We start from the raw sequence: 13193 nt of genomic DNA, 5'->3' as shown, positions 1-13193 counted from the left end.
ATTTCTTTTGCCTTCTTTTATTGTCCAGGGTGAGGTGTAAGGCCAGCATAGGAGGGGACGGTACAAAGACAGGACTATCAAATGGTGTGGTTGATCGGGACTGTTTTGTGACTATTGACTGTGGTTCAAAGGGACCTGTGTGGCTCCCGTGCTGAGAATAGAATGAAAGGAGGGAAAGGCAGAAACAGGGATGCCCAGTAGGATGTTTTCCAGCAGGATGGGCCTGAGGTGGTTGTGGCTATGGTGGTTTTAGGGGAAGTGCGGAGAAGCGGTGGGAGTCTGGGTATATTTTGGAAGTAGATTCCACAGGATTTCTGGCCAGATTGAGTATGGAGTGTGAAAGAGAGGGAGGAGACCAGGGTGACTCTATGGGTTTAGGGCTGAGCATCTGGAAGCCTGGGTGATGTGGAGCTGCCATTTACGGCAATAGAGAAGACTGGGGGTGGGGGAGGGAAGCTATTTTATTTTTCAGGCGCGGATGGATTTGGAATTTCATTTTAGACATTTTAACTTTGGGTTGCCTCCTTAAGGACCCAACTGGAAATCTCTAGAGGCAGTTGGATGTATGAGATCATTGAGTTCAGGAGGACAGTTCAGCTTGGCTGCTTAAATTTATAAGCCTGAATGAAAATGCCAAGAAGAAAGCATAGACATAAAGGAGAAGAACTTGGAGGATTAAGCTCCGGGGAGTTCACAGGTCGAGGGTGCAGGTGCATAAAGCCACCTTCCTGAAGTCAAGCATTGGCACCAGCCATTCATTCTACCACAAATGACCTTTATGGTTTTATTTGAGGAAATTTTTTAAAAAGCAACAAGAAGAAAGTAACAGTTATTTGTACTTTCATCTATCAGAATTTACTACTATTGACATCTTGGCCTATTTGCATCTGTCTGTGTTATTTAATTAGGTGACCATACTCATTTATGTGTCTTTCTATACACTAACACGCGTGTACAGTTAGTTAAATCTCAGTTACACTATATGGTATTGTATTTCAAAAACAGATTTATGTATTTATTTAGTCTTTTTGAGACAGGGTCTCGCTATGCAGTTCAGGCGGGCCTTGAGCTTGCTTTGTAGCCCAGGCTGGCTTTGAACTCACAGCGATCCTCCTACCTCTACCTCCCAAGTGCTGGGATTACAGGCGTGCGCCACCATGCCTGGCTTTAAAAACAGATTTATTGAGGTATAATTTGTACATACACAGTCATCTGCTTAGCACAATTCAATGGTTTTTATATATTTATAGAGTGTGTGTGATCATTACCACGTCAATTTTATTTATTAATTCTTTTTTTGTTGAGGGGGTCTTGCTATGTTGTCCAGGCTGGTCTCAGAGTCATGGGCTCAGACTCCTGCCTAGCTGGGGCTACAAGTGGGTGCCACCACACCTGGTGACTACAGCAACTTCAGAACATTTCCATCTGCCCAGCGAGAAGGTTCAGACCATTCATAGGCAGTCCCCATTTCCACCCGATCTGTCTCCCCTCATCCCTAGGCAACCACTCATCTTTGTAGATTTGCCTATTCTGGACATTTCATATAAATAGAATCACATATGTCTAATTAATTTATATGAATCTACCTGTGGAAATGAAAGTGAATTCAAGAGTATTAAGCTCAAATTAATTATAAAACTGATCGATGAATCCTAGCTAGGAAAAAGAACACGGTGCCTCTTCCCTTCCTTCCTTCTTTCCCTAACCTCTTGATTTTTGTTATATTTTTATTTTTACATTTTCTAGAGTTACAACATTCACAATCTGTTCTCTATGTATAACCCTTATAGTTGTTCTGACAGAAGTCCTGTAGTAGATTCATTAGCTGGGCCTGGTGTTGCACGCCTATAATCCTAGCACTCGGGAGGCAGGAGGAGCATTGCAAATTAGAGGCCACCCTGGATTACACAGTCAGTTCAAGGCCAGCCTGAAGTACACAGTGAAACCCTGTCTCAAAAAGGAAAAAAAGAAAAAAAAAAATTCATCATTAGTTTGTTTTCACACTCTCCATTTTTCCCAAAGTTATTTTTTTATTTTTTATTTTTTCTGGTACTGGGAATCGAACTCAGGACCTTGCACTTGCCAGGCAGGCACTTATGCCACAGAGCTATATCGCCGGCACTACACTTTCCATTCCTGAGGTTTTTGTTTTTGTTTTTGTGGTGTTAGGCGTAGAACCTAAGGCGTCTTCCATACTAGGCAAGTGCTCTACCACCAAGCTACATTCCAGGCCTATTGTGTTGTATTGTATTGTAACTGGACCCAGGGCCTTCACATTGAGCTAGCTATACCCTCAGCTCCTCCTGATGCCCCCCCTCTCAGGATGCTGGAGTCCTGGTATGCACCACCATGCCCAACTCTTTTTATTTTCTTTTAAGACAGGATCTCTCTCAGTTGTTCAGGTTGGCCTCAGCTTCATGAGTAGCTGGGATCACAGGCATGTGCCACTACATCCGGCCACTTCTTGTGTTATCATTTTGCTTCAACCCCTACCCAGGAATATTTTGTGTTTAAATGGTTTGAGATGGTCTTTGACGCTTTACCTGAACAATACCTAGTTGGGTATAATATTCTCCAGTCACCTTTTTTCCTCCCTCATGACTTTGCAAACATTTTGTTTTATTGTCTTCTGGTGTCAAATACAGTAATACCTCAGTTCACAAACACTTCCATTCACAAACAGTTTGGTTCTCAAGCAAGTGTTTGACAGAATTTTGCTTCTGTTCACAAACTCCACATGGGTGACAAACACAGCTGTGGGCATCTTCTTCAAAACTGTACAGCAGATTAAGTTTTGTGAACCGAGGTACCTCTGCATTGTTATGGAGAATAAAGTTAGATTGACTTTTTAAAAAAACATTAGTGTTGATTCACCTTTTCCATCTGGATAGCTGAAGATTTCATGATTTATTCCTGAAATTCAATAGCTTAGCTTGTATGTTAGTCATCTGTTGCTGTGTAACAAATCAGCCCAGGGGCTGTGGATTTAGCTCAGCAGCACAGCGCCTGCCTGGCAAGCGCAAGGTCGTGAGTTCGATTCCTGGTACTGGAAAAAAAACAAAAACCAAAAAACCCAAAACAATAAATCAGCCCAAAGCTTAGCAGTATAAAAGGCTACACATTCGTGGTCTCACAGTGACTGTGGGTCATGGATCTGGGTATAGCTTATTCAAATCCTCTGCCTCATGGTCTCTCACAGGTGGCTGTTGAGTGAAGTGTTGGCCGAGGATCTGTGATCTCATCTGAATTCTCAAATAAGCAAGGGTCTGCTTCCAAGCTCACACTGTGGTTGTTGGCAGCACTCAGAGCATTGGTGGAGCCTCAGCTCCCCGCTGCTTGTTGGTAGGATTCTGCTCTTAGTTCCTCGTTATGTGGGCTGCTGTGTGTGTGTGTGTGTGTGTGTGTGTGTGTGTGCTGGTATCGAACCCAGGGCCTCATGCGTGCTACAGAAGTACTCTGCCAGCGAGCTACACCCCAGCCCAAACCTCTTTTACGTGGCAGCTTGCTTCACCAAAACTTAACTCATCTGAGAAGAAAATAAAGGCATCTACAAAGAAGGAGTCACAGTCATTTATAATCTAATCACAGAAGCAATATTCTGTCACTTTGGCTGTATCCTACTCACTGGAATCCAGTCACTAGTCCAGCCCATGTCAAGGGGAGTGTGTTCCACAGGTAAGAATACAAGAAACTGGGGCTGATCACTGCCACTAGGAAACACCTCTGCATCAGATACTCTGTGTCCTAGCAGGATCTCAGGCTGGCTCCTTCAGGAGTCTTCTGAATCTGTGTTGAGTACCCCCTTCATCATTTTATCTCTGAATATTGCTTGGGTGCATTTGTTGGATTGGATCATGTTCGGGGCTGGGACTAGAGTGATACAAACAGACATTTAGGGAACAAAATTTAAGGAGGTGCTGGCCCCTAGATGTTGATCTTACCTGTACAACCTTGCTGCTTCACCCTGGTCCCAACCCAATCTTCCCATCCCCTCTGTGTCACTCAGTTCTCTCTAAATGTTTTATTCTTTAAAAAAAAAAAGTTAATAAAGACCAGCAGACCAGGCATGGTGGTGCATGCCTATGATCCCAGCACTCAGGAGGCTGAGACAGGAGGATTTCCTTAAGTTTGAGGCCAGCCTAAATTACACAGCAAGACCCTGTCTCAAAAAACAAAGCATCAGGGGGCTGGGGATTTAGCTTAGCTTAGTGACACAACGCCTGCCCGGCAAGTGCAAGGCCGTGAGTTCAACTCCCAGTACCGGGAAAAAAAAACAACAAAAAAACCCCCCAAAAAACAAAGCATCAGCAGTCAATGAGATTATCTCAGTCCTTTCTCTTTATCAATAATTCTACTTTCCTTGGTGTCTGTTTTATTTCTAGTTACTTTGTTAGTGCCTTTTTTTTTTTTTAGTCTTTTTTGAGACAGGGTCTCGCTATGCAGTTCAGGCTGGCCTTGAGCTCACTTTATAGGCCAAGTTGGTCTTGAACTTGCAACGATCCTCCTGCCTCAGCCTCACTTTGTTACTTCTGTGATGATGTTGCTTATGGTCTGGCTCCTCCAGCCATTTTCTTGGATCTGATCTCCCTTTATGTCTCATATTCCTGTTATCTGTGAGTGCTTTCTTTATTAGTATTCTGTGTTTTCTCCGATTGAAACAGTTATCAAGGATTTCCTTTGCTCTTTATCATCTATTGTCTAGGTTGGGTTCTGCGTTTGTCCCTCCCTTCCTCCCTCCCTCTTCCTCCTCCTCCTCATTCTTCTTTCTCTGTCTCTGTGTCTCTCTCTGTCTCTTTCTTTGTGTCTCTGTGTCTCTGTCTCTCTCTGTCCCTGTCTCTCTGTCTGTCTCTCTCTCTCCGTCTCTCTCATTCTGTCTCTTCCTAACTCCCTCTCTTCCTCCATCCCTCTCCCTTCTTTCCTTCTAGCTGTCCTTCCCTCCTTCTCTGCTGAGTGTCTGTGAAGTTCACATTCTCACTGCTTCCGCTAACTCGGGTGTGGGGGCTCTGCTCCCACCCTGAGCCTGCCTTGCCGTGATCTTCTTACTCTCCTCCTGTCTTCTGCAGAGGGGCTGTAGTTTGAGCTGAGCACTGCGCTCCGTGGGCTTTTCTGTCGCCTGAGGGAATCACCGGGCTCAGGAAGGCTGCGGGGAATTTCATGAGAATACCTGGGCTCTGCTTGCCCTTCTGGGATTTAGGTAAGTGCTGGGTGTGACAGGGTTCGTCCTGTCTAATTGCTGGGTGCCTCCTCTTCTGGGGTGGGGGCTGTCCCCAGGCCCAGAGTGGAGGCAGTGACTGGAGTCATTGTTTACTTTCTCCATTTTCCTGGCTTCTCCCAGCAGCTTTTCCACTGGTCACCTTGGAGGGCAGCTACTCAGTTCACCTCCTTCCAGAGAGGCGGGTCTTGGGTGGCTTTGGGGAGGGGGGCCCGGGAAGGGCTGTGCTGTAGAATCCTCTGCCTTTTTTGCCTGGATACCAGTATTTGATGCGTATCTCAGTAGATTTTATTCTTTTCTTTGGTGAAAAATATTCTCATCCCCTATTTTTTTGCTTCTGGAGAGAAGGACAGTCTGTGATGCAGTTTCTATCCTCCCACTTACTCAGAGCGAGACTTATTCACCTCTGAACTCCCTCCTTGTCCAGCGTGGTGGGGTTCCCCGCACCCAGAGCAGGGCCAGCATGGCGGCCACCATGGCCTTCACAGCCAGGAAGGGACTCCACCCTTCTCAGCCTCCTCCATCCTTCCCCAGAAGACTGGTGAAGGATGACATAGGAGCAAAGACATAGGTTGGAGCCCTGCTTTCTGCCTCCAGAGGAGTTTGTGAGGTGTTGGTGGGGACCAGCTGGGATGTGTGTGTACCATAGCTGCAGTTAAGGGTCAGCTGGGGATTCAGGCATGGCTGTGGCATCTACTCCCTGGTCCTGGGGTGGCTCTGAGAGGCTTCGTTGTCCCTTTCTTTTTTAGCGGGGAGGAGGGCATTGAGACAGGGTCTTACTATATATTTCAGGCTGGGCTTGAACTCACTATGTAGCCCAGGTTGACCTCTCTCAGCAATCCTTCTGCCTCAGCCTCCTGAGTGCTGGGATTACGGGTATGTGCCACCATGCCCGGCTGTTGTCACTTTGTAGATGTGGCCCTGGTGGGGAGGTTTCAAGGATGCACCCCTTCTTTCTTGCTTTTTGGGCTGAAGTAAGCAGGCCCTCCCAGGGGCTGCTTTCAAGGAGCTGGGAGAGGCCCACCTGCCCTTCCCACGCTTGCTGCAAGGCCTGATCTCCCTGCCAGGATCCATCCACCAGGTGTCCCTTCTTACACGGGCAGCCCTTCTTTCAGGAGAGCCCACAATTCCCAGAAAGGACTGTTGCACTTTGCCCTTTCACTGCCCGACTCCCCCCCGCCTGCCTACCAGGTTGATGGGCTGCTGCCGGCCCCTGGAAACCAGGCAGTGCCCTTGTGCCCCGATGCCAGGCCCTGCAATTACAGGTTGGCAGGCCTAGGGGCAAAGCGTGCCAGCCGGCGCGGCAGCTTGCTGGCGCAGTCTGTCCTGACCGGCTCCGTTGTGCTGAGCGAGGAGCTGATCCATGAGGAAAGGAGTCTCCGGCCCGCTGCAGATATCATGAGCCTGTGGGGGGCACTGGCTTTCTCCCTGGCAGGGGCGAGAGTCTGTTCCTGTAGTTCAGAGATCAGTTACCGCTGCCCAGGTGGGAGACTGAGCTGCACTAAGGTTGAACACACTGGCCCTCCACCCAGCTGGGCTGACCTGCCCTGGGGCAGGGGCTCCGTCCCGCCTCGTCGCTGCCTCCCCGTGCCTACTTCTGCCTGCAGATGCGCACGAGGAGAGCTGTGTATGTGTAGGGTACGAATGTATTCACAGCCACGTGCGTGAGCATGAGGGCCGAGCGTGTTTGTGTGTGTGTGTAACTTGCTGTGCCTCTCATGAGGCCACAAGTGTGCACACCTGGGTACGTGCTAGGCTGTTCTTCGGCAAGTGCACCCAGCAAGCCTGCTGCCACCATTTCTTTGATTCATGTCCTTGCCTCCGTGCTTTTTTTATTTTTTATTTTTATTTATTTATTTATTTTGTCATTTTGAGACAAGGTCTTGCTATGCAGTTCAGGCTGGCCTTGCGCTCACTTTGTAGCCCAGGCTGGTCTCTAACTCGCAACGATCCTCCTGCCTCAGCCTCCAGAGGGCTGGGATTACAGATGTGTGCCACCACGCCTGGCTGCTTTTTATTATTCTTTGAAATGGTGTCTCACTATGTAGCCCAGGCTGTCCTCAAACTTGTGGTAATCCTCCTGTCTCAGCCTCCTGACCATGAGGACTACAGGTGTGCATTGCTGTGAATGGCATCACATGTCTGATATTTTGCCTGTCATCCCTGTGACCTACTTATGTGTGGACTTGTGTTGTCTGGTTTGCGAGTGGCTCCCAGGCTCTGGGTGTTGTGTGTATGTGCAGGTATGGGCTGAAGCTTGTGTGCACGTGTGAACCCTTGCACATGGTTGCACTTTGAGTGTCTGTGCATGTTGTGTGGTTGCATGCACGTGAGCATGGGTGTGTATGTGTGCACCTCTCTGGCCAGGGGTGACTAAGCCAGGGATTTTCATCACTGCTGCCCCAGCGTGAAGGGGAAATCCTCTGAGTCTGAAATGGCCAGGGCCAGGGCTTGCAGGCCCAGCCAGTGTTTCAGCTCCGGGCAGCATTCCCAGGCCCTGTTGTCCGGCAAGGACTAAGACAGGGCTCAGGGGAGTGGAGTCTGATTTCCCTTTTGGAAGTCCCCCATGGGCTGGTGGGGTCTGGGAAACTGGGGAGGAGGCAGGAGAACAGGGGAGGCCCTGCAGCATGTGCAGGAGGCAGAGGCAGAGCTGAGGAACAGTGAGGATGCAGACCAGGCAGGAGCGGCGACGGCAGGGGTGTGTGGGTGAGCGCGAGATGTCCGATCACCCTGCGTCTGGCCTCGGTTCTCCCTGGGTCCCCTGAGTCCGAGGATGAACAGCCTCAGCAGAGCACTGGCAGCCTCTCCGCTTGCATCCTGGCTGGCTCAGCCACGCGGGGAGGAGCGGTGATGTGGACGGGTGGAGGGGGGAGAACCCTGGACAGTGTGCTGTGCCTGGTGGCTGTCCAGGAGAGGCCTGGACCTGCAGGGCTGAGGTGCCTGTGTAGGAGTGGCTTTGAACAGGCACTAAGTTCTTCAAGCTGGGGCCCTTTTTGTTTGTTGGTTTTGTTTTTTAATTGAGAAACCCAAGTCTGAATCAGTCATGGAGGCCATTGAACTAAGACCTCATCTTCGCCCTAAGGGGATGGCAAATATGCGGTGAGGTGACCAGCTTCAGGGGCTGTCTGTTGGCGCCTGAGGAGGCTGGTTAGGCATCTAGATTCCCCCATCATTATGTAGTCAGGGAAGCCAAGGCCCAGAGGCAGGGAGCTGCCCACCCTGCCCTCAAGGGCCTCCCGTCTGTGTGCCTCAGCAGGCAGGTGGGTCTGGGGCAGACACTGGAGAGGACACACCCCTCTGTCACAGAGCCCCTCCTGGAGCCTTGGTGGCCGGGCTGGAGCTGGCGAGGAGCCTCTGTAATTAAGGGATTAGCAGGCAGCCTCTCCCCAGCCAGTCCTTTGCCCCTCAGAGCCACAGAGTGGAGCCAAGGATTTGGCGGTGCGGTGTCAGTTTCCAGGTGTGTCTGAAGAAACCTGGCATCTTTGGATGGCTTGCTCAGCCTGAAAAGCCCCACTGTGGCTGCCGCCTCTCTCCCATTGGGTTTTTTTGGGATCAGGATCCACCCTGCCCCAGCTGGAGGAAGGAAAAGGTGTATTTTAGTATGTCCTGTGGGTGTGGACCATGCCGAGGGGAGACGAAACCGGAGGTTGTGGGGCTGTGCAGCTGAGGCTGCTGGTGTCTGGACTGTGTGGCGGGAGAGGACGCAGCAGGGGCGGGCTGGCATGTGAGGAGAAGAGAGCAGAGCGGGTGGCCCAGGAGGAGGAGGAGGATGGAAGACATAGCAGGAGGTGGATGTGTCGTGCTTGGCTTTCATGTGTCTGCAGGAGGCTGGTTGGTAGGCCCTGTCAAGCCAGGATGCAGTGTGTGGCCTGCCTGGGCCTCGCCTGAGAACTTCCAGCCAGCAGCTTCCCGATTCCCTCTGCTGTGGGTGCCCATCCCATGTTTTAGGCCCCACGGCAGGCCCACCCTGCCCTCAAGGGCCTCCCCTTTGTGTGCTGTGGGCCAGAGGCTGCAGTTACAGGGAATCTGGTTAGAGTAAGAGAACACACAGCTCACTTGGCCTCTTCCGCCCACCCTTCACCAGTGCCTGCCTGTATTCCTGCCCCACCCGGCATGGAGGGCACATTCCAGCCTTGCCTCAGCTCGTGTGGGTCCTCCACCTCGGTGGTCCTGCAGCTCTTCTCAGTCCATCCTGATCCTGACTGCCCTCTGCTCAGGGCCACCTTCCTCCCTGCCTGATTCTCCCGGGACAGTTTCACTGCGCACTGTGGCCCTTGAAGGACCCTGAGCTCTTTTTGCCAAAGATCTCTTCACCCTCACTGTGCACAGGTCAAAGGGGTGAGGGGCTCTTCAGGAAAGGGCTTGATGTGTAACTTTGAGCCTGGGCTCCCTGGTCTGTGACATGGGTGCAGTGACATGCAACTATCAGCTCACCTGAGAGGTGGGCGACAAGAGCGGACATGCCGGTGCACAGTAGGTGTTTGGGCAGTGGTCCTTCGTTCCTCTACGCTTGTGCTCACAGGCTTCTGAGCATCAGGCTTTGAGTGCCTGAGCCTCCTGCCCGGTGTGCAGCCCCGTGACTCCAGGAATGACTAATTCCACCCCAGCAATAAGCTCTTGGGAGCTCTGAGAAAGGAGACTTTCTTTCTCTTCTTGCTGCTTCATTAAACTGTTCTTGAGTGAGGGGAATGAGGATTGTCTTAATCCCTTGGCACGAGGTGGGAGTTTCAGGGAGCTGGATAAGGCCGGCCCACAGTTGCCTGTGGTCACCAGAGAACATCGGAACAAGGAGGGAGTGGGCACTGGGAAGGGGCCGGCCTCGAATGGGCGGCTGGCTTTGCCTCGGTCTGGCTGGTGACCTCAGACAAGCTTTGGCCTTGGCTAGGTTCAGTTTCCCCTGGGTCCCAGTTCCCCCACACCATGGGTGTCCTAGCCCTATACTGCTCCAGGGGTTTGGGCAAGGGATGGCCTGGGAGAGGCTATCATGGGGTGTCCAGGCCAGACTGGCTGTCGTGCACACAGTAGGCGACTTATAATTGTGTACTGGCTTCAAAAGACAGCAGGTAAGGTGTTGGTAAGCTCTGAACAGTCCTTAGGCCTTCCACCTCTCAAAGAGTATTGCCTCCACTTTGAAAGTGTCTTGGGAGTCCTGGCTGCCTCCCCTGGGGCCTAGGAGCGACCCCAAGAGCTAGGTCTCAGAACTATCCCTTAGGAAGAGCGCACTTCTCAGGCTGGGGCCTGGTGCTTAGGGCTGGGTCCTGGCTGCTGACCAGGCCTTCGGGGACTGCCTACCACTGCGGTGTGAAAGCTGGGGAGCCGGTTCCCCCCATGCCCAGCTCAGCCAGTCTCGGTCTCACCTTCTGTGTGGAGCCCCAGTTTCTCTCGTCCACAGGTGGGAAGTGGCACTGCGGGAGCCTCACCCACCGCCCTTTCTCCACAGGTGTTCCTGGCGCTGGGGGAGCTGCTTCTGTCTTGCAATTGGGCAGTGGTGGCCGACATTCTGCTGGTAGGTGTGGGGCTGGTTCTGTCCACTCAGAGTTGCCCTTTGCTGTTGAGCAGCCTGGGGGTTGGAGAGGCCATGGGGTAGGGGACCAAGGCCGCTCACAGCTGCCGAGGACCACAGGGCCTCTGACACTCACATCTCTCCTCTGACTGTCGCTCCCATGTTGCAGATGAGCAAATGGAAGCTCGGAGAAGGCAGGTGCCAGGGCCATGGTCACACAGTGCCAAGGCTTTGCGCCAGCACCGGATGCCAGGGCTCCCTCCTTTGCCCATTCTTTACCAAGCCACTTCTTAGCAAGCCGCACTCAGGTATGCAGTTGCGGTGCTAGACTTCAGGGCAATGGCCACTGAGCCCAGCGGTGTCCACCCCAACTCATGCATTGTATAAAGCCCTGGCTCAGGCTCTCATGAGGCCTGACGCTGTCCTGACCACATGACTGCGGCAGCCAGGGTCCAGCTCGGCCCCTCCCTGAGCCTCACACTGTCTGCCTCCCTGCCTCCTTCTGGGCGGTGTGTGGGGACAGACTTTGAACAGAGAGAAGGACTGTGTACTTGATAACGTGGACTCCTGGGCCTGGGAGCACCCCGCACCCTTCTGTGGCCTTCTGGTGGCACAATCCCCCCTGGAAACGGACCCAGGGCAACCGGGCACCGGCAGTGCAGGGACACAGGCCTGGGGTCAGGAAACAGATCAGGGATTCAGCTCTGCTTCTATCACTAGCTGTGTGACTCTAGGCAAGTCACTTTGTGTCTCTGAGCCTCAGATTCTCCACATGGAGATGATTGTAGTACCACCTGTGAGGGGGACCTGAGATCAGGGTGAGGGTGATATGAAACGCTTGCCCATTGCCCAGAAGAGGATGCCGCCTAAGATTCTCAGCAATTTCCAGGTCTTCACCTGTCCATCTCCTGTCCCCCCAAGAAATCCTGGTGTCCTAAAACCCGAGTGTGAGAGAGCTATGGGAATGTGCAGTCATCTAGACAACAAGGCCTTCTTGAATACAACTGTTGACAGGACGCTCACTCCCTGCCAAGCTGTGCTGCCCCGTCCCCGTGGCCCAGGCTCAGCCAGCATGGGGAGGGCTGCTCTGTCCTTGGCTCCCGGTGGGTATCAGCTACAGGGCTGGCGGCCTTCCCCGGCTCTCCCTCCCTCCGTCCCGAGTGTGACTTGGGCTTCAGCCTGGGACCTGGCCACGGCACTGCCAAATGGCCTTGGGCCTCAGTTTCCTGGTCTATGAAAAGGGGTAATCGCAGCCTGCCGAGTGGGGCTGGCGAGACGACACGCTGGAACGTACCCTGGACACAGGGAGGTGAACATCCCACCCCCAGCATAGCTTGGCAGTTCAAGCAGAGCTAAATATGCCCCCCACAGCTTCCTCCACTTGCCCCCCACGGCGTGGCTACACATGACGGCCCCACAGATATGTGAGGACTCTACTGTGTACCACGGTGTCTGTGTCTGAAGAATGATTAACCTGACGGAACCAGGCTCTTCATGGAACTGAAGGGAGAAGCAGCGGGGGGTTGGCCCGCTGGAGTCTGACCCATCGGGGAGCTGGCGCCTCAGCTCCTCGCTGTTCTTCCCTGGCTTGGAGACCTCAGCCCCACGGTTAGGCACAGCCACCCAGCGAGCTTCCTGCCCCTTGTCCAGCCTCCCCCTCCTGGGAGCCTGTGGCTGCAGACCACCTTCCTGCATGTAGGTGGTGGGGGCTGGGCTGGTCCTTGCAGCCTTGGGAGTTCAGAGGCCCCTGCTGCTGATTCCCCGGCAGAGGCGCAGGAGGCGGTGGTCTCAGGGCCTGTGCGGGCACAGGCAGGCTGTGGGTGACCTTGTTGTGTAGTAGAGGCGCACGTGGTGACAGGAGAAGAGCGGGAAAACAATGTCTAGATGTGGCACAAGATCCTAGGAAGTTGGCCTTTCAAGAGGTGGCCAGAGCTGGGTGAGTTGTTGCACACCTGTAATCCCAGCTACTTAGGAGGCTGAGGCAGGAGGAAGGACAGGTTTTTTTCTTTTCCAATACTGGGGATGGAACCTAGGGCCTTTGCACTGAGCTATAGCCCCAGTCTTTTTTTTTTTTTTTTTTTTTAAATTTTGAGGCGGAGTCTTGGTAAATTGCTAAATTACTCAGGCCGACCTTGAGCTTTTGATCTTCCTGCCTAAGCCTTCCAAAGTGCTGGGATTACAGGCAAGCACCACAACACCCACTGAGGATGGGATGTTTGAGGCCAGTTTGTACATTGTAGCCAGGTAGCCAGATCCTGTCTCAAAAACAAACAAACAAACAAAACTAACTAAGTGGGACTGGGGGGGCGTGGCTCTGTGGTAAAGTGCTCACCCAGTTTGTGCAAGACCCTGGGTTTAATGGCCAGTATATCACAACACCACACACACACACACACACACACACACACACACACACACACCTAACCCAAACCAACCAACCAACTAAGCAAACAAGCATAAGAGAGGTGGCCAGAGAGG

The 13193-nt window shown here is 52.3% G+C and overlaps 1 protein-coding gene across 3 annotated transcripts in view; it reads left to right on the top strand.

Annotated features, from left to right (window-relative positions):
• The window catches only part of Spns3 (spinster homolog 3 (Drosophila)), a 49643-nt gene that overhangs the window by 28397 nt on the left and 8053 nt on the right, over positions 1 to 13193 (top strand). For all 3 annotated transcript variants that reach the window (XM_005399690.2, XM_013522150.1, XM_013522151.1), the window contains one exon: positions 10653 to 10718. In XM_005399690.2, the coding sequence (XP_005399747.1) occupies positions 10653 to 10718 (66 nt within the window). The remainder of the gene's footprint in view (positions 1 to 10652; positions 10719 to 13193) is intronic.

The sequence above is a fragment of the Chinchilla lanigera genome, unplaced genomic scaffold, assembly GCF_000276665.1.
Source record: "Chinchilla lanigera isolate Chin_1 unplaced genomic scaffold, ChiLan1.0 scaffold00066, whole genome shotgun sequence".
Classification (NCBI taxonomy): domain Eukaryota; kingdom Metazoa; phylum Chordata; class Mammalia; order Rodentia; family Chinchillidae; genus Chinchilla; species Chinchilla lanigera.
The sequence above is the reverse complement of the archived record's forward strand: the minus strand, read 5'-3'. Positions and strand labels throughout refer to the sequence as shown.